The sequence below is a fragment of the Rhynchophorus ferrugineus genome, unplaced genomic scaffold (assembly GCF_030347505.1).
Source record: "Rhynchophorus ferrugineus isolate W39M unplaced genomic scaffold, kcgeb_rfMv2 rfM8, whole genome shotgun sequence".
Lineage (NCBI taxonomy): Eukaryota > Metazoa > Arthropoda > Insecta > Coleoptera > Curculionidae > Rhynchophorus > Rhynchophorus ferrugineus.
In genome coordinates this window covers 21041985-21064090 of record NW_027472587.1, presented here as the reverse complement: position 1 = coordinate 21064090, position 22106 = coordinate 21041985, and the positions used below count along the sequence as shown (strand labels likewise).

The window sequence follows — 22106 nt, the reverse complement described above, 5'->3', positions numbered from 1 at the left end:
GTTTTAAAACAATATTTTCACCGAAAATTAATTTAATATTGTGGTGATTACAGCCTGAACGAACAAAAGAAGAGTTACCAATTCGCGCCAATTGTTGACAAGATGTGTTTGCCATCATTTTAAGTTTTCTTGTGTTATTTAAATTTTATTTTATTTTCGTGTGGCACTTTTAGTTACCATATAGAATGACTCTAGATTTGCCGGGTGAAACTCCGGAAGGTGCCATTCTTAATTACTCCATTGTGAGTAGCGACGACGATGATAATCCGTTAGTGGTGAAATTAAAAGTATCACAAAGCAATAAAGTGCCCGTTGTGGTTCTGAAAAAGCTGCAAAATGTGGATGATTACGCGTTATCGCCCAGGACATCCACCAGGATACGAAAGAGTAGGACGTTCGAGAACTACGAGACGGATTTATCGCTGAACAATATCCGTAAGTTGGAAAGGGAGAGTCTTTCGCCGAAAAAACGGACGAGGTCTCAAAAGAAGATCGATGATTGCGAAATGGTCAGTCCCCAGAAGAAGGGAAAAATAGCCGATGACGCGGTGGACAGTTTATGTGATTCAATCAAAAATAATGTACAAATAAAAACTCCAGTGAAAAAGAATGAACAAAAGACACCGGTCAAAACACCGAGAAGTGCGAGAGGTCGTCGTTTAGAGACTCCTAGTCCAAGTGAGAACAAGGTAATGCCATCGCTCTATTTTAAGCGAACTCTGTTTAATTTTTGTTTATAGTTCAGTCGCACTCCAAGAAGAATATGTGATTCAAATAGTCCCTTGAAATCGGTGAAAGTTAATTTAGATGAATCTTTCCGTCGTTCAGTTTTACGGCAACGTCAACAAAATGTAGATAATCAAAAAAACTCGCAAACTGAGTAAGGATTTTGGTCATTTTATTCATTCATTTATTTCGCTATAACATAATTGTAGGGATGTCATTAAACGCACCCCAGTATCGCGGAGATTGGCAGGAAAAGGAATGCCAGAGGACACAGAAGTTAGGAAGAGTGCAAGGAAAACTAGAAGTTCCTATGCTGCTTACTCATATGATACAGAGGATGATGATATACAGATGGTGGAGGCACTTAAAAGAAGCGAGGAGGACTATGTTCCCAGAAGGTGGAGTACTCATACTTTATACTATATTTAGTGTGCTTATTATTATTGAATGGTCTCTGTAGGGTGTTACGATCCAGAAGTAACTCCAGCGCATCAGTGAACTCGCTGGATTCGAACGAGAGCGATAAACAATTTGTTCCTAGGACCCCGCGATCCAGAAGAAACACCATGAGTACCCCAAAAAAATTGACATCTACTCCAAAAACACCTAAGAGTACTTTGAAACAATTGAGGTATCTATATTTTGTTCTTTTCTTATTTCTCAAAAATTAAGGTGTTTTCTTTTATTATCGATATTAGGGACGGCACAATAACACCTTCGATGCAATCAAGGTCGACGATGATTCCCAAAGACAGTACTCCATTGATGAAAGCCCGTACCCAACTACACGTTTCTTACGTACCGAATTCATTGCCCTGCCGCGAGAAGGAGTACCAGGATATCTACTGTTTCTTAAAAGGAAAACTAGAAGATGGCTATGGTGGGTAAGTCAATTTTTTTTTGTTAAACGTTCATAAGACTATGCAGTCTGGGTGATACAGAGTTGCCAGTTTGTGGGAATTGTATTTATCAATGGGGAATAAACGTCACTTTATAGGCTAACAAGTTAGAAAAATCAGTATACAGTGTTACCGCTCTGTTTGAGTTATATTTAACTATAGGGATACACTTCACATTAGGACTGGTGACAATGTAACGATGTTTAGCTATGAAAAATAACAATTATTACTGATTTTAGCTGCATGTACATATCCGGTGTACCCGGGACCGGTAAAACAGCGACCGTCACGTCGGTGATCGATAGATTGAAGACGGAAAGAAAACTACCAAAGTTCGATTACGTTAACGTGAACGGCATGCGACTGACCGAGCCCAGGCAGGCTTACGTCGAGGTACCAACCACAGAGCCGCTGCTCGCGGAACATCCGATTTTTAATTCTGCGATTTTCGTTTAGATCTGGAAACAATTGACCGACAAGACCATCCCGTGGGAACAAGCGCAGAACCTATTGGAGCAACGTTTCACCAAGAAGAAGCACCACACGCCCGTGGTGATGCTAATCGACGAGGTACGTCACGCGACGCGTCTATCGCCGTGATTTTGCTCACGGGTTTCGTTTTTGCAGCTGGACATCTTGTGCACGAAGCGACAGGACGTGGTCTACAACCTGCTGGACTGGCCCACGAAGTCCAACGATCAACTCATTGTGATCACCATCGCCAATACCATGGATCTTCCCGAGAGGTGAATTTTCTTCCGTTTATTAAGCCCGACCGATGACTGACGATGTTCTTCTTCTCAGGCTTTTGATGAGCCGGGTGACCAGCCGTCTGGGACTGACCAGGCTGACTTTCCAAGCATACACTCACAAGCAGCTGATGGAGATCGTTACCAAACGACTGACCGGGACGGAGAGCTTCAATCCTGATGCGGTACAACTCGTCGCCAGGTAAACGGGTTTTGATCGCATTATTTTTGGGGATAGGAGTTTCAGTTCCATTTGTCTTTCACAGAAAGGTGGCTTCAGTGTCTGGCGACGCTCGACGAGCCCTGGACATCTGCAGGAGGGCGGCGGAAATCGCCGAGAATGAGAACCAACACCAGCAGGTCAGCATAGCGCACATCAACCAAGCTTTGAACGCCATGATCACGCAGCCGCAAGTTATGGCCATTCGGAGGTGTTCCAGGCTGCAGAAGCTCCTCCTACAAGCGGTAGTAGCAGAGGTTAGTATTGTTTTTGTCCTGATACCTGGTCGCGGAGATTCGCAAGAATAAGCGAGTCTAACTGGTTATGTGGAGGGTGCCTCTGGGCTACCTGCCAAACTCCTCCCTAACTTACTGTTGATAAGGAGTGTGTCTATTATCTATTATCCCACAGAGGAGCTATATCTCGAGTAAAGTCATTATCTTTGAAATTGATTACTCTCGACGAACCAGGGTCATTCATTATTCTCCTGAGAATTTTGTTTTGAAAAATTTGGAAGGCGTTTCATCTGACTAGGCAAGTCGCATTTGAGATGGACACTGAAACCTTATAGACCCAGCATGTTGTTCAGGAGAGATTAGACCATTGAATTTGGGAATTTCGCCTAAACTTCCGGCCGAAGGGATCGAGATAGGAGGATTCTTCTGACAATGGAACTCGGGCGTTCTCAAAAGAAGTGTTGCAGCTTCAGAATGGAGTTGTAGACATTGGGATGTTTTTGGGATTATCGAATCTTTTGGGCTCTACTGCGCAAAAGTATTTAATTCAACATTATAACACAGTTTTTGTTCAAAAAGTTGCAGAAAATAATTAGTAGGCCATGACCTGACATGATTTTTGTTTTCCCTTTCAGATTGAGAGAACGGGCGTGGAGGAGACGACATTCTCGGACGTGTTCCGCATGCTGGTGTCCTGTTGCGCGTTGGACGGCCTGAAGATGGTGTCGAGCGTCGTGGCCCAGAGGGCCCTGAGTCAGCTGAGCGCCTGCAGGCTCATCATCACCGACCAGAAGTGCCGCGACGTTTACCAAAAGATCATACTGAACGTCAGCGTGCACGACGTGTACTTCGCCCTCAAAAAGGAGCAGCAATGACAAGACTGAACGTTTCGTTTTTAATCTCAGGACTATTCCTGTTTTAGCTTTAACTGTTTAAAGGAGTAGAGATTCGTGGGCTTTTGCAGAGCCCCCGTTCTTGGTATAAACGAAGGATGTAATGATGTGTTTAATTTATTTTTTTATTATATGATTTATAACAGAATAAACAGAAAACAATGTACCAATAAAGTTATTTTCTTAACCAAAATTGTCTTCTTTCTTGGTATGAGTTGTAATATACATTTAATAACATTAGCCTTCAAGAAAAAAAAATCAAAACTTGATAAAACTATCAAGTAGGTATTTTGAGAAAACGTCAGTTTTCTATCTGACACTTAAGAAAGCCATGGAAACAATAAACAAATGCCCAAACAATGTAAATAGTCCCCTATTAACATGTCAACAAATAAATAAGAAAAATGTGTATATTTTTATAAATATATTAGTGGGCCTTGAGAAAATAATTGTCTTCTATCATTTGTTGAGGTCTAAGAAACATCATTTATTCATGTGTTCCATCATTTAAGTAGATTGATATGTCCCTTTTGTCATTTACACACATTTACAAGTAAAAAACAAAATATTATTTTTATTTAATGTGAAGGAATCAGTAGGCTATGGAATATCAAATTTAGTTGTAAAGTCAGATTGAAATAAATAAAAACATCTTGAGTACAAAGCAAACGTCTTTATTCGATTAATAAATATCACTGTTAGGATCTAATAGAGGAACGTTTAAATTTCGGAGAGGTCTTAAGCGATTCGAGCGGTCTTGGTCAGATGACGTTTTAAGTACATGAGCTGGGCCTGTTTTTCCAACTCTGACAGGTCCTTCACCACCGGAGCCATCTGGGCGGTGTGATTCTTGTAACCCGAACCCATCTGTTGACGTTTCTGACCGTACACGACTTTGCCGTCGAATTCGTCGTGAGGTACCTTCATGTCGGGCTCGATCTGCTGTATGGTTATGTTCAGGTGTTCTTCGATGTCCGCCAAATACTGCGGGAAAGAAGAAAATGTGGTGAGAATGAAGGAGAAGCTGTTAAAACTCACCTGTGGTTCGTTATACCAAATGCAGCATCCCTGGACGTCGGTTAGGTTGGTGTTCCAGCAGTTCCTGCCTCTGCTTTTACACCACTCCCCGTGATACCAGACCTAGAACATTCGGTATTGTTGGCTGGACGTGATGAAACCGGAATAACATCGATACCTTTTCTGGGACTGTGCTGACCAGGCTTATGGCCAAACCCATACGGTCAGCACGACCCACTCTTCCGATTCTGTGGACGTAGTTGGACTTTTCGTCGGGTAAGGTCACGTTAATCATGAAGGGAAGGCCGCTGATGTCAAGACCTCTAGCCGCCACATCCGTACATATTAGAAATTTGACCTAAAATGGTTAAGGGGTTAGTGAACAGAAGAATAAACCATCTGCAGGTGGTGTTCTAAATAAATCGGTCATAGACATCATTAACAGGCCTACAAATTAATTTTAAATGATTTACAACGGATAGTGTTACTGCGTATTGAATCCCAATTTGGTCCATTTGTAACCAACTTGGTGTTAAAGCCTTCACTTTTCTAAATTGTTAAAAATAAATTATCCAATTGTGTTCGTTGTTTTAATATATTGTTGGACATATAAATAATTGGGTGGATGCGCCTACATGTTACATATTATGTTTATAACAGAAAAGTAAAGAAAGATCATATATATTTATATATATATATATATATATATATATATATATATATATATTTATATTTGATATATACTTTGTTGATTATTGAAACTTACTGAAAATTAGATTTAATTAAAAGCCTTTAAAAAAAAGTCAAGGTGTGTTAGCTCTTGAGATAGTTTGCAGATATTTTAATATACGGACATTTATTATTTTAATTAATGTTATATATCAAATGCATTTCTGATTTTATATTGAGAATGCTCTGAAAACAAATTTTAATAACGTATCATTTTTAAATTAGTCCTTTTACTCTATTATGAAAGAAACATGATTAATTTAATACATTGTGGTCGAATTTCGGCTATAGGGCGATCAATAGTTCACAATAATAACACAGATAAAGCTGTATAGCAATTACCTCGCTTTTTTTGAACATCTCTAGGTTGGCCTTGCGCTCGGCCGGCTTCCGGTCCCCGTGCAGGCACACGCAGCTGTACTGGCGCTTGTCGATCTGCTTCATGTACTTCTCTAGGTTGTCGCAGTCCAGCTTGGTGCGGCAGAAGATAATGGCGCGGTCCATCTTGTGCTCGTCGATCGCCCTGATGACGTACTCGCCCTTCAGCAGTTTGACCGCGACGCTGAGCGTCTCGGGACTGTTGTTGCCCGACCTGACGTCGTCCTGCTGATGCACGCCGTCGGTCATGATATGGCGACGCAGGCCGTTCCACTGCCTGTCCCGCTGCGGATCCACCTTCACCACCACGTGGTGCACGGTCTCGGGGACGGCGTCCTCGCCCTTCAGGTCGACCCACGTGGGGAAATGCATAAGTTTCTCGGCCATCTTTTTTACCTGATAACAGCAAACAATTATATTTTTTTGTTAGTTCCATCTTAAATTAGATATGTTTAGTACAATCATAATTTAGACATTAATTTATTACTACCGTTCTGTTGTACTTCCATTAATACACAAGCAAGGCGTGCAACCCCATATTTGCACCCTATAGGTCCAAACTGGCTTTATGATCGACTGATAAACCAACCTCTTCGATTTTAAGCCAAGTTGAGGGTATCTTCCGACTAACCAGTATAGTTTGACTTTAAGTCTAATCTGTTCTGCTTTTTGTCTAACATGATGTTTCCAATTTAATCTACCGAGATGTTTTCCGAGTTATTTAACTGATTCAGTTTGAGGAATCGGGCGTCCGTCAAGTGATATAATTAAATTTTTGTGATTTAGCCGCAACGCAAAATTAACATGGACAGATTTGGAGCTATTAATCCATATTTTCTAGTCACTAGTCTATATATAGATCTTGTTGACCTCTACTTGTACTTTTTCTACAGCTTTAAACAGAGATACATCTTTTGTCATGCTAACAGTGTCGTCGACAAATATTCCAAGTACTGTTGTTGGAATATCAGCAGTATATAGCAGATACAGGAGTGGCCCCAAGAAACTACCCCATGAAACTCCAGCCGAAATAGGTTTAAATCCTCTTTTAAATGTTGTCATGTTTAAATTCTGTTGGGAATGCCCTTTCATGCGAGACTCTCAATTTTCATTCGAAAATACATGATTTCAGCTGTCGACAATAATTCCATAGTAGCAATTTGTTTATTTTGTCGATTAATTCCAAATGCCATACGCTGTCGAAAGTTTGTGAGAGGTCCAGGTGTGCTAATATAATTGCCCATAAAGTGATATATACTATATCCCCACAGATAAATGCAATTTATGCAAATCTGCAACGCCGCAAACTAGAATATATATATAATTATGAGCTCTACATATTATACCCTTCCGGGTAGTGTTATCCCTTCCTTTACGGGCGATGTTGGACTCACTCGGGTTAACTCGGTGCCGTAGTTCAGATTCTGTTCAAATATTTAAATTTAAAACACTACTAAATTAAAATGCGGAAATAAACTAAAATCCATAATGGGAAAAAACATCACTGGTAAAAACATTAAATATCGCTCAAAATAAATCAATCTACGGACAAATGGTAGGTCATTCATCAACGGAGGTATTTCCATTCGAATCAACGAAATCAGACGAATGCGGTACAGTGTTGCCGGATTTCCTCGCATAATTTAACTTATTTCAGGAAAATTGAATCTCAAAACATACCGAAATAAAGCTAAAGTGACAGAAAACTACTTGATTATTACCATAATATCGTTATAGAAAATAAAATGATATTTATAACATGGACGAATCGACTATTCCCGAAACAAAACCGAACGTATCTTACCTCAAAAGCATGCAAGGTGGCGCTGCAAACGATCATCTGCAACCTCTTCCCATCCGCGGTGATTTTTGGCATTTGTCTGTGAAGCCTCTCGATCAAATCCGTGTACCCTTGTTTCAGTAGGCCGTCGGCCTCGTCCAGCACGAAGAACCTACAGTTGGTAAGGGATATATATCCTCCCTGGATAAGATCTTCTAGACGTCCAGGAGTCCCCACTATGATATCGGCTCCTTAAACGTATCAAGTCGTCGATATAAAATCATGTAAGAAACAAAAGAAAACACATGTTTACTGACCTGTGTTTTGCAGGAACGATATCTGTTCCTTCACGTTCACCCCGCCAATGACCAGCAGCTCCCTTAGCGTGGGGTTTTGGATATATTTCTTGAACAACCTGATCTGATTGCTGGTCTGTTCGGCCAGTTCCCTCGAAGGCTCGATTATGATGGCTTGCGGCGCGTTATTCGAAACTATAACAGAAAAAACAAATTAATAATACAAATACTCGCTGGATAATCAGGGTTGACTAACTTTTAACAACACTGCCAGATCCATCCGCTTGTCCGTTCGTGTTCATGGCGATCTGTTCTTTAGCTGCCGATACCAGTGGTAGGTATTTATCAGGTAGGCTGTGTTTGAAGGGCTTGTCACCGAAATTGAATGACATCTCCGCGTTCTAAAATGGTTTATTTCAAATTTAATGAAACTGAACCAAAATACGTGATAAAGACCTTTAAGACAACAGCGGGGAACAGGGGTTTGTCCGTGCTGACCCTCGAGAAAGCTACGCCCAAGTCGACACCGTTTTTCCTGAACCTTATTTCGCCCTTATCCATATCCAGCAGGCACGTTATGGTGTCGTTCTTTCCGAAAGCCTCGCCGTAGTTATCGAATTGTCGGTTATTTGATTTTTTACCGGTTCCACCAAATCCATATCCAAATCTACGAAGAAAATATATTAAAAAGTGGTGGGAAACATTGAAAGAATTCTCTGAATGTTTTCATTTGTTACTAGTTTTGAGTATAAGATATGTCAATATCAATATAACGATTTTTGGCCTATTCTGGGTTATCTGTTTGTCTGGGCCTATTTGGCCATCCCTAAAATTACTTGTGTAACACATTCTCAATGATTCATTCAAAATATTAATTACTACTTTCATTGGACAACATTTTAACCATTGAAAGGTTCAAATGTTTAATAATTCCCATCATTAATTTTAAACGATAACAAAAAAGTTGAACAATATTACTTGTCAGTTCCAAGATCCAAGGAGGCTGTTAAGGTCGACCAACCGACTCGGCATAAACCCTCATCAGTCACGATAGCCTCAAAACCCCATTTTCCGCTGGACACGCCCCTGGTGCACCTGGTCCCGTGCCATTCCTTCTGCTCTCTGGACTGTACCCGCACACCGTCCGGTGCCACAGCCAGAGCATTACCACGGTCATGGGTCGACATGGTCCAAGGAGGAGCTGAGAAATGTACGGTTAACGAGGGAATAATAAACCCAGCTCACTACGTACAAATGCTGACGGAACTTTGCGACCTTCCGCTTTCAATGTCCTTAAGTGTCTCCCATACAATCTGTATGATCGGAAGGCAGAAGGCTGCTGTTTTACCAGATCCAGTTTCGGCTGCCATTAGGACATCACCACCCCCTAAAACAAGTGGGATACCCTCCGCTTGTATATCGGTAGGTAAGCTAAAAAAAAAACACGTATGAAATAAAACTAAATACGGCAAATCTCGACTAGCTTACGTCCATTCCATTTCATCTATAGCTTTGGATATTTCCGGCAAAACGCCAAATTCTGTAAACAAATTATTAAACTAAATATACATTACGTACAATTTAACAATAATTTACCCTCAAACGCAGCCATAGTGTATTAGTTTTTGTATGATAATGTTTATAGCCAAAATAATAAACCGATACAATTTTACGTTGACGTATAACCTAAAATCCTCCTTCCCTCGAATAAAGTGGCGTCTTAAGACATACTGAGCGCGCAAGGAAAAACCCGCAAATACATTGCGATAATTCAATCCTTTTATCATGATATATCTTATCGATATCTAAGTTTTGATTGAAGGGATTAGTGCTATGTGTTTTGTTTAAGCGATATTATCAATATGAAGGCGTTTGTGATATTCCCGTTGGTTTTTTCTTGTTATTTTATCGTTATTTTAGGGGATGAAGACGTTCGATGCACCGATACTAGTTGTAAGGTACGTTATTAAGTTTCTGAAAGGAAAGGGACAGTGATTTTGAATGATTTCCAGGACGCAACTTGTTCGGATGTCCCGACTAAATGTAAAAGTAATGCCACTAATGCTGGTACCTACATGCTTTCGCCGGATATTTGCAATTGTTGCGATTATTGTTTGGCCAATTTAGGTGAGCAATTGGGGGGAAATAGGGTAAGTAAAACGGCATAAGAGCGTTTTTTTTCAGAGGAGAATGAAGAATGTAGTGTTGGCGATCCCTCAAATAGCAAACACACCACTATCTGTGGTCCTGGTCTGACCTGTCAAACAGAGGAAGGAGAAACGGACGGAACATGTCAGAGATGTATTATTACTCATAAATGACTGTTTAAAGTTACTTAACCAGTTTTTTATGTAGTGTCGTCACCGTGCATGGATTCACAACTAGATTTTGATATTAGGAAAAAGGATGGTACGCTGGGACAGATGGAAACGAGGGAAATTTGCGATGAGGACGGCCTTTATGGACCATACAAATGTATTCCGGGTCAAATGTATGTCGTTCCTACATATTTTACCCCAAATAATCGTGTACTTCCTTTGTAGATGTTACTGTACCCTATCCAACGGCACGAGGATATTCGGCGAAGCCCCCTACAGCTCGATAGCCGACTACATGTCATGTGGTACGACCTGAACATCTCTCGATCGTCTAAATCTTGCCTTCCAGATTGTTCCAGAAAATACTACGAGGCCGTGGACGTGTTGGGACAAGAACTCGGCCCCCACCAACATTTCCGATGCACGGCCAACGGCGACTACGACACCCTACAGTGCATCAACAAGAAATGCCTCTGCGTAGACACGGCAGATGGCGCTCCGACCTACCCGACGAAAAGTTTGGTTAACATGACGGAGATATCGAAAACGACGTTGCCGTGCTGTAAGTTACCGCCCTTCATTTAGGGAAAAATTTCGTTTTCGACAACGCGGTTTGCAGATACGCTCAGCAAGAAGGGACAGTATTATAAACCGTGCGAGTTGGAGTATATGGAGTTGCTGGAGGAGGTCGAGGAGCTGGAGGCGGAGGGATATACGAAAGTGGTCGGATTCGATTTTCCTAACTGCGATCTGGACGGTACCTATGCCCCCGTCCAACAAAACAGCAGCCAGTAATGTTGAGGTATTTGATGTGACCGGCCGTGTCTCTAATAGTTTGTGATGTGTTGTAGTAAATACTGCGTGAATCCCGAGGGGAAGGTCCTTGGCGATTATGTTGTCGCAATTAACGATGCGGCCGACATGAATTGCAGTAAGTCTGAACACTATTTCGTTGCGCTATTTTCTTATTTTTGTTACCGCAGAATGCGCCAGGGCCAACTTAATATCGGCGTCCATAGAGAAAGCGCAGTGTTTAGAAAATGGGAATTACAGAACTGTCCAATGTCGCAGAGGAGTATGTCGATGCGTTGATTCAAATGGAAATCAAGAGTGCAAGTCAGACAAGTGCGAGTCTGACGAAAACAGTAATCCGAGCTGTTAGAATTTTTTTTGCGTATTAGGTAACTTAAGATTATTTAAAAATACACTGTAATGATATTGTTGGTTTTATTTCAATATCAATTATATACTACAACAAACTAGGATTATAAATCAATTTAATTGTCATTCAATGTCATAATTGTTAAGTTGTCAAATGTCATAACCCTCAAATATAACAAGAGTCTAGTTCCGGAGAATCTCCGCATGCGCTACAAAGTTTGAGTTTACGACGTTGACAGTTGTTATCAGTGGAATAAATTATCTTGAATTCACAAATTAACCCAATGTTTCTGTTGAGATTCGAGTTATCACCTGCCTATCATTTATAATCAAAATATGAACAGTATAAGAACAAATAAACTATAAACAACAAAATTCTAAACCTTACAAAAAACTCCTACTAGTTTTTGGGGTGAAATCCAGTATGGCTGTTGTAATACGTTGGATTGATGACAACATCGTTTACCGAATAAGGGTCAGGATTCTCCAGAAATATCTACTATCTAATAACACAAAAACAACGTAAGGTTAAGTTATAAGTCACTTTAATTGTCAAATGTCATAATCATAAAATAAACGAGATAAAGTAAGGTTATAAATAGAGCAATAGAATCAAGAATTACAGTTAGGTTAGGTCAAATGTCATAACTCTCGTATATATGCAATACAAAAGGAAGGTAATAAATAAATAAAAACCATAATAAATATATAATAAAACAATTTGACAGTGACAGTTGACCCTGTTCTTAAAGAGTTCGACTTACAACCTAGAATTATGTAATTTTCTATTTATTCGTAATACGCCTTCATAATAGCAATTTACCGAGGTAATAACATAATAATAGAAAAAATCTGCGCATCGTAAACGAGCTGAGACACGAACATGAGGCAACGCGCCGGCATTTGTTATTAATTAGATCCATCGCAATCGAAAACACAATAGCAACAAACTAGGCTTCCGTTGTTTTGTACTATATCAATTAATCAAGTGACAACTGACAGCTGAATTATAAAAAAAAACTATACGATTCATATTTTGCGGACAAAAATGTCAAAACAATAATTATAGCGTAATAAATCAAGCAACACAGGATGGCTCTTCGGAAAAACGGACGTTGACACAATTCCATATAATGACATCACGTCAAGCAATCATTACAATGGAGGGAGATTTTTTTTACGTAATGTTTCAGGTCGAAATGTGAAATTATAAGCCGGCTCGCGTTACTCAACGAGTTAAACTCGGAGAAATATGCAAAAAAATACTGCGGCGCCCGGCCCGAGTCGCACACAAGTGGGCTATGCAGCCGGAGTGAAAACAGCAACAAACGCGTGTCGACATTTTCAAGTCACTACGAGATAAGGATTGATTTTTACCGTCATAAAAGTACCATAAATCCTAAAGACATTCAAATAGTTAGAGTGAAAATTGCATACCGTGAACTGGTTTTACGAACACTTAACTATTTAATTCAAAATGTTACGTCAATAAAAAATGTTGATAAACATAATCTATAGTTACAAATGACAAGCATAAGCGAATTAATATTTTAGCAATAAGATTGATTGTGTTGTCAAATTCTCATAATGACATGATAAGATATAGCAGATAAACTATCTAATAAATTCTCTAAATATCCCTAATGTTCTAAAAGCATCAACTTACTTTTTATCTGTGCTTATTCGAATATAACAAAGTTTATTAAAACGTATAAAATAAAATAACAGCCTAACTGAAGTTTTTTCAACTTAGTATTAATTATATAATAATCAAAGTAAATTTATCAATTATTTTAATTGCCAAATGTCATTAAATCAAACGTAGGCAAACGTTTAAATGAGTAACAATACAAAATCAAAGTAAAATTACCTTATAATTGGTTTTGTCAAATATAATTATTTTCAAATATATACAATAAAAAAATAAAATGAGCTAAAGAGAATAACCATCAGGTATTACAAGTATTAAAACACCTTAATTGTCAAATTTCATAGTCATCATAAATAATACACTTAATAAAGTTAGGTTATAGATTATTTAATTTCTCAAATATTATAAACCGTAAATTTTAACGTTACATTAATCACCGTAATTGTCAAATTCCATAATCTTATATAATAAACCTAATAAAGTTAGGTTATAAATTATTTAATCTGTCATCTATTATAACCCTCAAATATAAGTAATACTTTAAATGTCAAATACAGTAGAGAAACAATGTAAGGACAGATTATTAAACAGTTGGATTAACAAATGTCAAAAACATAGATAATAAACCTAGTAATGTTAGTTACAATTTATTTAATCTGTCAAATATCATAACCCTCAAGTATAAGCAATACTGAGGTGAAGTAAAGTTATAAGTCATGTCATAACCATATGTAAAAAACCTAGTGAAGTTAGTTATAAATTATTTAATCTGTGAAATGTCATAACCGTCAAATATAAGCATTACTAAAGCGAAATAAGGTTAGGTTAAGTCACCCTAACTGTCAAATGCCACGATCATATATAATATACCTAGTAAAATTATTTGAAGTGTCAAATGTCATAACCCTCAGATATATACAATAAAAAAAGTTAGGTTATAAATGATTTTATCTGTCAAGCCTAATAACCTACAAATATAGATTGTTCAATAGAGAATAAAAGCAATTTTATGTTATAAATGTTATAAATATCTAATTGTCAACTTTCATAACTGTCAAATTTAATTGAAAAGAAAAATCTACGTGATTTTAAGTACATTTATCTTTCATTAGTTAGTATCTAAGCAAAGTCCTTTCTTGTATGCATAAGTATTACATATGTCATTATATAATTGTCGTAAATCGAAATCTGAAGAAAAACGTTAATTAAAACAATCAATTCGGCGTAACCGAACGGGACACATCGATTTCGGGCCGTTGCGACACGACCTGGGGAGCGTCTTCGCGATTATTCAACCGTCATTCAATAGGAAACAAAAACAAAACGCCGACCTTGACAACCGACGACCGTCAATTGTCCGCGGAGCTCGCTTCCGAGTTAAGTGTGGTAGACAGAGATGCGCGACGGGGTTGTAGTATCTCGTAGTTGGCGGGGGGGCGCGTGGAATTCCGAAATGTCGCGCTTTGGTTGTGTTACAAAATGTTCTGGTTCTCCTTACGGTCCTCCGATCACGCTGTCTATAAAATTTGGCGCTGTAACTCGCGCTATCATTCCTCGTTTAACAGGGGTGCCATAGAGAGGTAGTTGTTTTAGGAATTCTTGGATGCCGGTTTTATTTTGAATATATTCAGTGTTAATATCCGGGTATGTAGTTCAATTTTTTTTTAAATAAAACAGTGTTAGTGTCAACGTTTTGAAAGTAGTTATAAAAAAAACAACAAATGATTCACATTCTACACTATTCCCCAAGTTTACAATAGCTTAAAGAATGTAGTAAATCAGAGATAAAATATTATTGAAAAATTCTTGCATGTTTAGATCCTAGCTATTGCTGATTCCAGGGTATCCAAAATTATATTGTTTTTCTTTAATTTGAGAGATTTTGGTTACAGAACCCATACTAGTATTTAGTGTAGCCGCAACACAATGAAAATATTTCCAATAAAAACCACAGCATCTTAATATTTAATAGTATCAATACTTACCTCTCCAACTCATTCTAGTGGCAAGAACGGGCGCCCATTACCTCGTTCCTTTTCGAAGTTGTTGATTAGATTCCAAAACAACGTTTAAGATATTTATGATTTGAAGAATTTTGCAGACATTTGACAGTTCACTGCTACTTTGGCTAGACTAGAGCTCGAAATACTCACTATAACGCCTCTTTATTCTCCTACAACAAACTCAACCGGAACTCTAATAGATTTCTTAGGTCCTCATCATGTCGGGCCACGTCCCCCTCAAAGTGATCCGCCTATTACAAAAGGCCACGCCCGCGCGCGCAATCCACGCCCTCCAGATCCGGACCTACTCGACCTCGCCTGACCAGAGTCCCAACCCCCGAGGGCGGACGTTCTCCACGGCCGTCGACATCCTACCGGAGGACGCGTACGAGACCCTGTGGGATGCGGACGACGTCGTGCAACCGTACAGCGCCATCCCCGGACCTCGGGAGTTGCCCATCGTCGGGAATGCCTGGAGATTCGCCCCGATAATCGGTGAGTTGGACCACTGTGGCCGTAGCGTCGGAATGAGTGTCGCGTTTTTTTAGGTCAGTATAAGATCCAGGACCTGGATAAGGTCATGTGGTCGCTGTACGAGGACTACGGGCGTATAGTCAAGGTAGGCGGGTTGATCGGTAAGGAAAACGTTCTTTTGTTTCGACAAATCATCCGTATTTATGGCGTTTCCTTCAAGGGCATCCGGATCTTTTGTTCGTCTTCAACGGAGATGATATTCGAAAGGTGTTCCGCAGGGAAGAGGCGATGCCTCACCGTCCGTCCATGCCGTCACTGCATTACTACAAGCAGAAACTGCACAAGGGCTTTTTTCACGGCAACGAAGGCGTTATCGGAGTGTAAGAGATGATTTACTAAATATTCCGGGGGATATTGAATAATCTTGGGATGTTCCAGGCACGGACCGAAGTGGGACGCCTTCAGGAAACAGGTACAGCAGGTCCTGCTGCAGCCCGCGACGGCCAAAAAATACGTCGAACCTCTGGACGTCATCGCCGACGACTTTCTCGGCCTGTAAGTTGTTTTGGTATCCCTCCGGTTCGACCCGAATAGATCATTATATAATCCCGAGTAGGCCATGACTGTCACACATAACCGCCACCTTATATAACTCGTTACATGAACCTTTATAGGTGTATTTTTAATTATGTTTATAAATATTCAAGCGATCGCCATCAGCGAGCAACACAAAGGAATATCTGTTCCTCGATATTTCCTAATATACAGAAAGACCTACTTTCGTTCGAACAGATTGTAACTTCGCGTCGAGATTTCGGCATTCTTCGATTATCGCTTTATGTAACGACGATAGTGTTTTTTTTATTTTGGTAATTGTAATCGAAAGTAAAAAAAATCACACGCTTATCTGGGTTAATAACGCCGTTAAGATTTGATATAGACGCTCTAATACAACGATATAAGTTGAAAGTATCATTCATATACGACAGTAAATCATCGACAACTAATTTTGTTTTTCAATAAATGTCGCTCGGTTTCCTCGTCAATAATTCTTAAGCGATAAAGAACGATATAATTGACAGTTGGGGAGAAACAAATGAATGAATTGTCACGTTTTGACGTGACGAATGCAGTCAAGATATTAAATACCACTATAAATGACGGTTAATATATATTTTCCATAGATGTCGCTCAATCTGTCTAATAGTTTATAATAAGTCTAATAAAATAGGCAAAAACCATGATTTCTAGATAAAAATGTAAGAAGCACATATTTTAGTAGCTGAGGAGAAACAAACGAACGAATTGTCAAATCTTGACATATAACGGCGAAATTCGTTAGTTATAATTAAATTATTTTACAGAAGTATTTTAGTTAATTTCTATGCATTTATTATCTATTTTTTATTAGATGTTTATTAATGTCTAAATATTCTTAGATAACATTGTAACAACAAATAAAAGTACGTTTTTAACAGCTGAAGAGAAATAAATTAACGAATTGTCAAATGTTGACGTATGACCGCGAAATTCGTTAACTAGAGTTCAATTATTTTAAGTGGTATTATCAAAACAACTATATATCCGAAAATAATTTAAATTTAGAAAAATACTCTTAAGGACGTTTTCGTAAAGGGCTAAGCTTTAAAAATATGACAACAAACATAAATTGTAATTTGATTGACGCAATGAATAATAAACATTTGTTCTAGTGCTCTCGATATTAATGAAAGTTAAGCAATCCCTTGGCTTCAGACATTTCACTTCACAAGTGTTAATCAATGAAGGCTGTTGTTTTTGTCGTTACCAATATGTTAATATTTTCAAATGCAATTCACACGTCACGTTACGATAAGAATGTTGACTTATTGCAAATAAAAGACGCCTCCTTTACGGTGACAGAAGAAATCTTATTATGACATTTATTTGCAGTAGATATTGATAATTTACCGTCAATATATTGAGGAAAAGGTTGGACTACCCTCAATATCACCCGACCTAAGGCCGTCAGATCATTTCCTTTGCGGATACGCATTACCGTTAATTTATACAAACGATTTTATTTCAGTTCTAAGTCGTTATATAACGGTTACGATATCAAAACAATTTAGACCGGCTATTTATCATGGACAAAAGGAAAGTCGGTTGTGTTTGCGTGTGATTCCCGCTAATTGACGTTAAAATCGAAACGTACGCCGGCGTTTATTGTGAAAACCCTATCAGAAAACCGAGATAGGCGCATATCGCACGACCCCAAATCTGGAACGTACGGCGTGATGTAACGTACGCTCGGCCCGCTTCGGTATCGACCACTCTGCCGCCGCTCACTTGAAAAGTTCGTCGAACCAGGACTTTATCCCATCAACGGTGATGCTTAATGACATTAGCAATGACCATTTTCAGCATGGAGCACTCCCTGGACCACAACGACGAGCTGCCCGACAATTTCCTCTCCGAGATCTACAAGTGGGCCTTGGAATGTGAGTATCTCGCCTGATTCGAGTTGGGACTCTATCGAAACCGCGTTGTCCGTTCTCTAGCCGTCGCCAGGGTGGCTCTGAACACCCGCCTGGGATGCCTGGACGTCGAACTGCCGCGCGAGTCCGAGTCCCAGAGGATCATCGACTCGATCAACACGTTCTTCTGGAACGTCGCCGAGGTCGAGCTCAAAATGCCCGTGTGGAGGGTGTACCAGAACAAGGCGTTCAGGAAATACATCGGGGCCTTGGACGACTTCAAGACGTAAGATTTTAACGTACTATGTCTTTACATTCACTTCGGTATCATTAACTTCAAATAAGGTGTTGAGTATTCGCTGTCCTTCCTGCTATCATCCATCTTAATCTCAATTGTGTTGGATGGTCTCTACAGAAATTAACACATGGGCTGAATAATCCTGGGAGTAACGAAGAAAACGCGTTTTTTTATTCAAAATTGGCTTTACTCAAGAAGCTCTCCATCAAGAGCCCCACGCGGATATATGTGGTCGTTTCTTTGCAATTTCGGCCTTCAAATGCTCCAATCACGCTAAATAATATTCACTGTTCAAATAATATTCAAGTTCTTGTTTTTTTCAAACCAACACGTTCTTTTGATATGTTTACGATGGTAGCTAACTCATGCAACTTCACTTTTCGATCAGTCAAAACGATTCTTGTGGATATTTTTGATATTCTTTAATGTTAAAATTCTTTAAAATCACTTCTTGTCAACTTTGAATAGAAACGACAGCAAAATACTTGAAGGTAACAAAAAGTTATATTATCGCTCTTGAAACAGGATAGGACTAATACAAGTTAGGTTAAAATTAATAAAATGTTAAAAGTTAAATAAAATAAATAAAGTAAAACGAGGCTTAAAGTAACGAGTAAATCACTCTCCTCCTATGTGTAATAGTTTGCAAAACAAAACGACATGACCCCACAAGAAATCATAAAGCGGTTAGATAATCCCTTCTAAATTACCAGCATCCATCAAAAATCCATCCGAAAGTTCTCCCTATTGCCACAGGTCGGTCAACGACCACTCTCTTCGGGTAATAGTGTTAACGGGTCAAAAAGAGTAATTATATAACGTACCGCTCCGGTCCAAGTAGGCGACGCCAAGTTCAAGGCCGACTTTCGCTTTTCTCGATGCGCGATTGGAAATTATATAACTCTGAATCGACAGACTGTGCCTGAAGTACATCATGCAGACCGTGGAGGTCATGCAGTACAAGAACTACGACCACGCCAAAGAGGAGGATATCTCGATAGTGGAGAGGATGCTACTGAAAACTGATAACCCTAAACTGGCGGCCGTTCTGGCCCTGGACCTGCTGCTAGTGGGCGTCGACACGGTAAGGATAATCCTAACACCAAGGGTGTCACGGTGACGGTTATATTTGTCCAGACGTCCATTGCTCTGGCGTCCACGGTGTATCAATTGAGTCAAAACCCGGCCAAACAACAAAAACTGTTCGAGGAACTGAGAAGAGCCATGCCAAGGCCCGATTCCAAGATCGATGTAAAGACCCTGGAACAAGTACCGTATTTAAAAGCCTGTATCAAAGAAACTTTAAGGTACATAACGTTAAAACTACCGGTAATTTTATCTAAAAACGACTTTCTCTGTAACAGAATGTATCCTGTGATAATTGGTAACGGAAGATGTCTCCAATCTGACACAGTTCTCGCGGGATATCACGTGCCCAAAGGGGTAAGAACTATCAGTCTATTTTCTTGTTATTTCTTATTTTCTTCTTGTACGATAAGGCACTATTCATACTTTCCAGACTCACGTTATCTTCCCTCACTTAGTCGTAAGTAATATAGACGATTATTTCAAAGAACCAGAACGATTTGTGCCTGAACGGTGGGTAAAACACGACTCCAGTTCGAAATGCCCTCATAATCAAGAAAAAGCGCACCCTTTCGTGTCGCTTCCGTTTGGATACGGGCGTCGTTCTTGTTTAGGGCGTCGATTCGCCGAAATAGAGTTATATATCATGTTGGCCAAGGTAATACGACACATTGAAAACAAATAACAATCAATATCCAATATTGTTTCCGTAGATTTTCAGGAAATATCAAGTAAACTTCAACTACGGGCCTCTGACGTACAAGATTACTCCCACTTACGTACCGGAACAACCCCTAAAGTTTAAACTAACCCCTAGAACTGATTGATTACACTAACCCAGAGTATTATTAAAAGAAATATATTTTTTTATTTATACAGTATTATATTATTAAATAAATCGTTAACCAAATATTGTTTTTTTTTAAACCCTAAAAGAAAAACTCTAAAACGTAGACTAATTTCTCATTCAAAATCATCAAAATTAATCTGCGATAATTTGACAGAAATAAGAACAGAAAGATTAAAAACGCCAAAAAAATCTCAAAACTCTCTAGAATCTCTGTAATTTGTATTAACTTATTATTATTTGAATAGAAACTAGAGCAAAAACAATTAAAATTACAAAAATCGTAACTATTTATTCGATTTTGATATAAAAAGAACGAAAATCCATGTTAAATTGTTTTAGAATTTATGATTTTTAAGAATGTCACACCTCTTGACAACAATAGCCTACATTATCAGGGAAAACTTCGTTTGTTTATTTTTTCAGTTGTATGTAAACAAAACATTAACCTCAAATCGCATTGTTGTCTGTCTTTCGTAATTCTTTTTTTCAACTAGTTGACAGTAGCAAGTTGTTATCGATTTTTTAACCTCAACATATTCTACCAGTATGTAAATATTGAGCATTATCACTACGAAAAAATGGATGAAATTAAAGGAACCCCGGAAAGCGAGTTCAGCATCGAATGTTTTCAAAATTATACCGCCCCAGAGGTTTTCGTTCAGGGATTAGCGGGCATAGTGGATCAACTCGACGTCGAGACAATGATCAGAGCCCAGAAACAAATGTAATTATACCATTCTAATACGTCCAGTCGACATTAACACGGGAGGACAACCATTTCAGGTTGCAGAGATTCGAGAAGACCAACGAGATGTTGACGAACTGTAACGCCTTGAGCGCTTCTAGACTAAAAACTATTGGTCCTGAGTTCAAAAAACACATACAGCTCTTGTTGGAAATGAAGAAAGATCTGGACTATATTTTCAAGAAAATACGAGCTATTAAAGGCAAACTGTCAACGCAATATCCGGAGGTAACATTTTTTGGTTTTGTAACTGTGTTTTATCAAGTCCTTGCAGGCTTTCACTGAAGCAGTTAGGAGTAGTTTCGCGGAGGAATGCGATGAAGAGGCGACCGATACTGCCGCAAAAAATAAAGATAACCGGAGGAGTCTTCACATAAAGAGTGAAGCTAGTGAAGGTGGTAGCGGAGAGCAAACTAGAAGGGCATCAAAATGATTTTTTATTATTTATTATGAACAATTTATACTTAAAATTCTTTGTAATTATAATCAGATATAATAATATAGTTAATAAATAATATGTTTCATCACTGAGCATACTTTTCTGTATATTCTTTGGCTTTTTTAACAAAGTCCTTGTTGTTTCTAGACAAAACCCAACTTTATTGTTATATGTTGACGTATGTAACTCTATAATTACCTTCGATATTCGTCCGCTATCTCAACCATTAAGGGATCGTCAGGATTAGGTGTCTCCAGTAACATTCTTATAGCAATTAAGAGCGCCTCTATGCCCAGCGTAGGTTTCCAACTTCCCTTAGGCGGCATTTTCAGCAAATCCAAACAAATCCGTCCGCTGTCGTCGATGTTGGGATGATATATCTTCGTCGTAAACTTAACGCAAGGTGGTACGAATGGATAGCGTTCCGGCACGATAATCTCCAACTTGAATATCCCATTTTCGTAAGGGGTGTTTTCGGGTCCGGTGATTTGAGCCTCCAATACCGTCAAATTGTCGTTTTTCCCGAAAGCACAGATTCCTTTCGAATCGGTACTGGCTATTTTGGATAACTCTCGTCCTAATCTCGCTTGTCGTTGCATTTCTATTACAAATTAAAATTTTAAATTTGCTAAATTCTTCTTCCAGTCAGAAAACAGCGCAAACTACCGATAAATTCGAGCCTTGTGATTGGCTCATTTAAAC

General features: G+C 39.0%; 6 protein-coding genes and 1 long non-coding RNA gene across 8 annotated transcripts; 4 read left to right on the top strand and 3 right to left on the bottom strand.

The window, feature by feature from the left end:
- Positions 1-85: 85 nt before the first annotated feature.
- Positions 86-3916, top strand: Orc1 (Origin recognition complex subunit 1). Its single transcript, XM_076412934.1, has 11 exons — positions 86-689; positions 741-880; positions 936-1124; positions 1187-1357; positions 1425-1610; positions 1865-2018; positions 2082-2195; positions 2253-2371; positions 2430-2576; positions 2641-2851; positions 3466-3916. The coding sequence occupies exons 1-11, from the start codon at positions 186-188 to the stop codon at positions 3703-3705; spliced, it is 2175 nt and encodes a 724-aa protein (XP_076269049.1). The 5' UTR covers positions 86-185; the 3' UTR covers positions 3706-3916.
- Positions 3917-4381: 465 nt separating this feature from the next.
- Ddx1 (ATP-dependent RNA helicase Ddx1) lies at positions 4382-9673 on the bottom strand. The gene is made up of 12 exons (XM_076412933.1): positions 9520-9673; positions 9412-9463; positions 9176-9354; positions 8902-9124; positions 8380-8590; positions 8180-8324; positions 7945-8118; positions 7652-7878; positions 5812-6243; positions 4919-5098; positions 4762-4863; positions 4382-4707 (listed from the first exon to the last, which is right to left on the bottom strand). Exons 1-12 carry the CDS (start codon positions 9533-9535, stop codon positions 4462-4464), a joined length of 2187 nt encoding a protein of 728 aa, XP_076269048.1. The 5' UTR covers positions 9536-9673; the 3' UTR covers positions 4382-4461.
- Positions 9674-9721: 48 nt separating this feature from the next.
- Positions 9722-11459, top strand: LOC143201725 (uncharacterized). The gene is made up of 9 exons (XM_076412959.1): positions 9722-9881; positions 9936-10050; positions 10108-10224; positions 10279-10414; positions 10467-10546; positions 10591-10803; positions 10861-11032; positions 11093-11172; positions 11225-11459. Exons 1-9 carry the CDS (start codon positions 9786-9788, stop codon positions 11401-11403), a joined length of 1188 nt encoding a protein of 395 aa, XP_076269074.1. The 5' UTR covers positions 9722-9785; the 3' UTR covers positions 11404-11459.
- A 126-nt stretch (positions 11460-11585) lies between these two features.
- Positions 11586-12909, bottom strand: LOC143201770 (uncharacterized). The gene is made up of 3 exons (XR_013006992.1): positions 12840-12909; positions 11791-11905; positions 11586-11718 (listed from the first exon to the last, which is right to left on the bottom strand). It is a non-coding gene; the product is annotated as an uncharacterized LOC143201770 (long non-coding RNA).
- A 1648-nt stretch (positions 12910-14557) lies between these two features.
- On the top strand, positions 14558-20266 carry LOC143201714 (putative cytochrome P450 49a1). Of its 2 annotated transcripts, none has more exons than XM_076412944.1 (12): positions 14558-14697; positions 15257-15551; positions 15605-15691; positions 15751-15910; positions 15969-16085; positions 17934-18010; positions 18071-18272; positions 19200-19368; positions 19422-19591; positions 19649-19727; positions 19804-20028; positions 20084-20265. In XM_076412944.1, exons 2-12 carry the CDS (start codon positions 15275-15277, stop codon positions 20195-20197), a joined length of 1677 nt encoding a protein of 558 aa, XP_076269059.1. In that variant the 5' UTR covers positions 14558-14697; positions 15257-15274; the 3' UTR covers positions 20198-20265. The 2 variants fall into 2 exon arrangements, with proteins under 2 accessions (XP_076269059.1, XP_076269060.1); XM_076412945.1 differs by having other exon boundaries at positions 14567-14697; positions 15266-15551; positions 20084-20266.
- Positions 20267-20702: 436 nt separating this feature from the next.
- Positions 20703-21496, top strand: LOC143201752 (kxDL motif-containing protein CG10681). Its single transcript, XM_076413003.1, has 3 exons — positions 20703-20944; positions 21004-21193; positions 21240-21496. The coding sequence occupies exons 1-3, from the start codon at positions 20799-20801 to the stop codon at positions 21396-21398; spliced, it is 495 nt and encodes a 164-aa protein (XP_076269118.1). The 5' UTR covers positions 20703-20798; the 3' UTR covers positions 21399-21496.
- Positions 21387-22073, bottom strand: LOC143201756 (ubiquitin-conjugating enzyme E2 T-like). The gene is made up of 2 exons (XM_076413006.1): positions 21603-22073; positions 21387-21547 (listed from the first exon to the last, which is right to left on the bottom strand). Exons 1-2 carry the CDS (start codon positions 22001-22003, stop codon positions 21490-21492), a joined length of 459 nt encoding a protein of 152 aa, XP_076269121.1. The 5' UTR covers positions 22004-22073; the 3' UTR covers positions 21387-21489.
- Positions 22074-22106: the final 33 nt, after the last annotated feature.

Bases quoted from the DNA above. Each gene is read 5' to 3' on its own strand.
- Orc1 (XM_076412934.1), top strand. From the start codon at position 186: ATGACTCTAGATTTGCCGGGTGAAACTCCGGAAGGTGCCATTCTTAAT. The intron at 2,019-2,081 runs GTACCAACCACA...ATTTTCGTTTAG, and splicing joins CCAGGCAGGCTTACGTCGAG to ATCTGGAAACAATTGACCGA. The intron at 2,196-2,252 runs GTACGTCACGCG...TCGTTTTTGCAG, and splicing joins TGGTGATGCTAATCGACGAG to CTGGACATCTTGTGCACGAA.
- Ddx1 (XM_076412933.1), bottom strand. The intron at 9,355-9,411 runs GTAAGCTAGTCG...TTTTTTTTTTAG, and splicing joins ATAGATGAAATGGAATGGAC to CTTACCTACCGATATACAAG. The intron at 8,591-8,901 runs GTAATATTGTTC...TTTTCTTCGTAG, and splicing joins TTGGATCTTGGAACTGACAA to ATTTGGATATGGATTTGGTG.
- LOC143201725 (XM_076412959.1), top strand. From the start codon at position 9,786: ATGAAGGCGTTTGTGATATTCCCGTTGGTTTTTTCTTGTTATTTTATC. The intron at 10,804-10,860 runs GTAAGTTACCGC...CGCGGTTTGCAG, and splicing joins GAAAACGACGTTGCCGTGCT to ATACGCTCAGCAAGAAGGGA. The intron at 11,173-11,224 runs GTAAGTCTGAAC...TTGTTACCGCAG, and splicing joins TGCGGCCGACATGAATTGCA to AATGCGCCAGGGCCAACTTA.
- LOC143201752 (XM_076413003.1), top strand. From the start codon at position 20,799: ATGGATGAAATTAAAGGAACCCCGGAAAGCGAGTTCAGCATCGAATGT. The intron at 20,945-21,003 runs GTAATTATACCA...CAACCATTTCAG, and splicing joins ATCAGAGCCCAGAAACAAAT to GTTGCAGAGATTCGAGAAGA. The intron at 21,194-21,239 runs GTAACATTTTTT...AAGTCCTTGCAG, and splicing joins TGTCAACGCAATATCCGGAG to GCTTTCACTGAAGCAGTTAG.
- LOC143201756 (XM_076413006.1), bottom strand. From the start codon at position 22,003: ATGCAACGACAAGCGAGATTAGGACGAGAGTTATCCAAAATAGCCAGT. The intron at 21,548-21,602 runs GTAATTATAGAG...GGTTTTGTCTAG, and splicing joins ATAGCGGACGAATATCGAAG to AAACAACAAGGACTTTGTTA.
- LOC143201714 (XM_076412945.1), top strand. From the start codon at position 15,275: ATGTCGGGCCACGTCCCCCTCAAAGTGATCCGCCTATTACAAAAGGCC. The intron at 16,086-17,933 runs GTAAGTTGTTTT...GACCATTTTCAG, and splicing joins GCCGACGACTTTCTCGGCCT to CATGGAGCACTCCCTGGACC. The intron at 19,728-19,803 runs GTAAGAACTATC...CATACTTTCCAG, and splicing joins GATATCACGTGCCCAAAGGG to ACTCACGTTATCTTCCCTCA.